This window comes from Fragaria vesca, linkage group LG3, assembly GCF_000184155.1.
Source record: "Fragaria vesca subsp. vesca linkage group LG3, FraVesHawaii_1.0, whole genome shotgun sequence".
Lineage (NCBI taxonomy): Eukaryota > Viridiplantae > Streptophyta > Magnoliopsida > Rosales > Rosaceae > Fragaria > Fragaria vesca.
The window spans coordinates 15,708,130-15,712,030 of record NC_020493.1 but is presented as its reverse complement, the minus strand read 5'-3'; the positions used below and the strand labels follow the sequence as shown (position 1 = coordinate 15,712,030).

General features: G+C 38.2%; 1 protein-coding gene across 1 annotated transcript in view; it reads left to right on the top strand.

The window, feature by feature from the left end:
• LOC101314838 overlaps nucleotides 1–3,324 on the top strand; it is a 29,500-nt gene extending 26,176 nt beyond the window's left edge. The window contains exons 12-16 of the mRNA XM_004295810.1: nucleotides 1,763–1,805; nucleotides 1,957–2,029; nucleotides 2,139–2,472; nucleotides 2,779–2,957; nucleotides 3,046–3,324. Of these exons, the coding sequence (XP_004295858.1) occupies nucleotides 1,763–1,805; nucleotides 1,957–2,029; nucleotides 2,139–2,472; nucleotides 2,779–2,957; nucleotides 3,046–3,124 (708 nt within the window). The 3' untranslated portion in view covers nucleotides 3,125–3,324. The remainder of the gene's footprint in view (nucleotides 1–1,762; nucleotides 1,806–1,956; nucleotides 2,030–2,138; nucleotides 2,473–2,778; nucleotides 2,958–3,045) is intronic.
• Nucleotides 3,325–3,901: the final 577 nt, after the last annotated feature.

Genomic DNA, 3,901 nt, shown 5'->3' with positions numbered 1-3,901 from the left:
CAGAGTTCGGGTTGGATCTAGTAGGAGACGAGGCATAGTCACCCGCTTTTCGGCTAGTTTTCATCAGTAGGTTACCTGTTCAACCTACTCGTGTTTTCTTGCTTCCGCTTGTGTTTAGTAGCTCTGAATACTTTAGAATGTTTGTATTTTATGCGATGTTCAGAAGTGATAAATTAAGAGTGTAATTTGAAATTTTCGAGTTAGGGTTGTCCATCTGCAAGGGAGATTTTCTTAATCTTTTCAGTAAATTTTCCTTGGAGGTGGTCCCCGCACGACTTACTCTGGGTTTCAGGGTGAAATTCGGGGTGGGACGTGTCATTCGGTGTTTTCTAGTTGTTAATGTAATGGGGAGATTGTCCCTGCATATATGCTGGCGGTTTTGGTGTATAGTGTTTGGTGGGATTGTTTCTTTTTGAGGTTGACTGTAAGGAAGTATCGAGGCTTTTGGATGGGGTTAGAAGTATGTTATATTTGAACTATTTTCAGTTCATGTTCATTGTAATCGTTAGTATGTGGGTAGGGATGAGTGTGAGAACTTGTTATCCACCACCGAAATCTCTCATGGTTGTAATGGTTGTTATATTATATAAAGTTTTACCTTTCTTAAAAACGGAAAGTAATTACGGTATTGTGTAAACAAAGTTGATTTAAAATTTTAAATTAATACAAAGAAAATAAAAAGGTGCGTGAATAGAGTAAAAATGGTTTTTATTTTTTATTTTTTTTATTTTATAAGAGAAAAACGGTTTTGATAAGGGATGACAATAATCCCCAGCGGGTAAGGTATCCACGGGTATTCGACACTAATGGGGAAGATATACGGGGATAAACGGGTAACGAGGATTTTTTATCCCCTGTATTCGGATTCTTAAATCGGGTACGGGGCGGGTATGGTATTTTGATATTCGTCCCCATCCCCACCTATTAAGGATGAAAATATTATTATATATAATTATATAATTTATTATATATATATTTATATATAATTTATAAATAGATATTTATGTAAAATTAAATGATTCTCTTAATAAATATTTAATGGAATTTCCTTTTTATTATATTTTTTTGATTCTCTTAATGAAATTTCACACCAAAAAGATTGTTTATTAAAGTAATATATAACAAATCCAAACCCAAATCTCATACGAGCAAACCCTAGTTTAAAGCAAAGTTATATAAACAAATTGTTATGTTGCATTAAGCATGCATGCATTGTGGATTTAATTTTTTGTCGAATGCATAGACATTCATTTACCGGTATTGTTCTTTTTAAGCGAGACTAGCGAGACTAGCGAGACTTGTATTTATTTTTATTGGATCGAAACATGAAACTTATTTATTTTTGGTATTTGATTTTAGTTTCATACTTCTATATTTCGTATTTTTAAAAAAAAATTAATTAATTTAATACATAATTGTTAACGGAGATCGGGGCGGGTATGGAAACGTAATCCCCAAAGTGTACGGCTATCCCCATTATCTAATTACAGGGATGAGGACGGATACGGGGATGAGAAATGTAAAAAGGTATGAGTATGGTATTTTGATCCCGTTACCCTACTCTATTCATTGCCATCCCTAGTTTTGATAGCACCACCCAAAAGAGAAGGATTAGATTGGTCTTGGGCTGCTTTCCAAAATCAGGGTTTGGGTTTGATTTTGGGCTATACCTTTGGGCCTGGGGACACGATAGTAATTTCTCACTAGGTTTCTACTAAAACCTTAGCTCTCGCTTCTTTCATTTCCCTCGAACAAACCCTAGCCGCTTTGCCGCAGCAGAGAAACCTCTCCTTCTGCCAAAATGGGTACCTCCTCCTCTCTTCTTCTCTCTTTCGATTTCTTCACTTCCTCTCACTCATGGGTACTTCTGATTTTGCTCATATTTGTTGCAGTCTCTGTTCAAGTTTTCATCTTTTCTGTGATGCTAATCTTGAAATATTGGTGTGATTCTGTTAGGTATCTCTCGAGATTCTATGCACAAGAGACGTGCCACTGGAGGCAAGAAGAAGGCCTGGAGGAAGAAGCGAAAGTAAGATTCTTTAATTCTTCTTGTTTTGATTTATATATGTTAGATCTTTCAGTACATCACTATGAATCATGTGTTTTGTAATTGATTTTGTTTGGATTTCTGTGTGAAGGTACGAGCTCGGAAGGCAGCCAGCCAACACAAAACTGTCCAGCAACAAGACAGTGAGGAGGATCAGGGTTCGAGGTGGAAATGTGAAGTGGCGTGCTTTGAGGCTTGACACAGGAAATTTCTCTTGGGGTAGTGAGGCTGTGACCAGGAAGACCCGTCTTCTTGATGTTGTTTACAATGCATCTAACAATGAGCTTGTGCGTACTCAAACCTTGGTGAAGAGTGCCATTGTTCAGGTTGATGCAGCACCTTTCAAGCAGTGGTATTCCACCCACTATGGTGTTGAAATTGGCCGCAAGAAGAAAACCGCTGCTGCTATCAAGAAAGAAGCAGAGGTAGGGCTCTACTTGGTCTCATCTTTTGGTTGATGAAAGTTATAACTAGTTAGTGTTCTTTATAAGGTTGCGCCTGCCTGGTATTTTCTTTTATGTAGTGCAAGATGCAACTGAAGTTATGTTGAATTAAAATTTAATTACACAAGCTGACAGATGAGATGAGGTTTCTCTAATTAGTTTAAATTTATTTGGAGATGCTGCAAGATGCAACTGAAATTATGTTGAATAAAAATTTAGTTACAGATGCTAACAAATTGGATGTGGTTTCTCTAATTATTATGACCTTTGGTTTGATAGGATGGTGAGGCTGCTACGGCTGCTGCTGCAGCTGCTGAGGAGGTTAAGAAGAGCAAGCATGTAGAAAGGAAGTTGGAGAAGCGCCAGCAGACTCGCGTGCTTGACCACCACATTGAGGAACAATTTGGTGGCGGTCGTCTATTGGCTTGCATCTCTTCACGACCTGGTCAATGCGGCCGTGCAGATGGGTATGTTGCTTTCTCTACTTATATGATCACTGACACATTTTTCGTAGTTGCATGTACAGTCTTTTGATTCTCATTTATATTTTTGCAGATACATCTTGGAGGGCAAAGAGCTAGAGTTTTACATGAAGAAGCTCCAGAGGAAGAAGGGAAAGGGAGCAACTGCCTAGAATTTTGCTATTTGAACTTGGTCATTTTAGACTCAGAATATGACGTTTCCTTCCTCCTTTCTTACTTTCTAATGGATTGCACTTATTTCAGTTGAAGTTAAAAACGATCCGTCTATGGTTGAATGTTTAATGAGGAGTTATATTCATACGTTTGTTTTTGGCCGATCTCTTTTGAGTATGAAAACTTGGGACGTTTTGTTGAACTGTGTTTTTCTTTGAAAATTACCTCGGCGAGGTGGAACAGGAAGTAATTCCTACATTTGATAAGAAAAGAACATGTATGGTTAAAATTTGGATAGAAAGGCGAGACAATTGACAGTTTCAAAGGACACATAATCTGTTCATGTCTTGGTGATTCATTGTGTTCAACCATCTATGTTTGATGTACTAGCTGTATATCTCTGTGCCATTGTCCATACTGTCGGGCTGAAGTTGGATGCAAATTCAAATTCACGCAAAGCGTGCGACCTTTGTTACAGCCACAGGCTGTTGCTGGATCCCTTTTGGCTTGCCCCATTGCGGCTTTGCACTGCTTCAATATAACAGCATTAACCATTCCACCACTTTTCTCACAAACATCATGGCAGTTTGTTGGTTCAATTGCCATGACTTGAAGGATTGCAATCAATATTAAATTTCTGATCATGCTTAGTAATCTGAAATTTTGTTTCTGGCGACAATAGGACAGGAGATTCACTTTCATTTTTGGGGAGCTGGTACAAGTTCTATGTTCATATGTTGGTGAAATGCTAGTCAAGGTCGGGGGTGGGGGGGGGG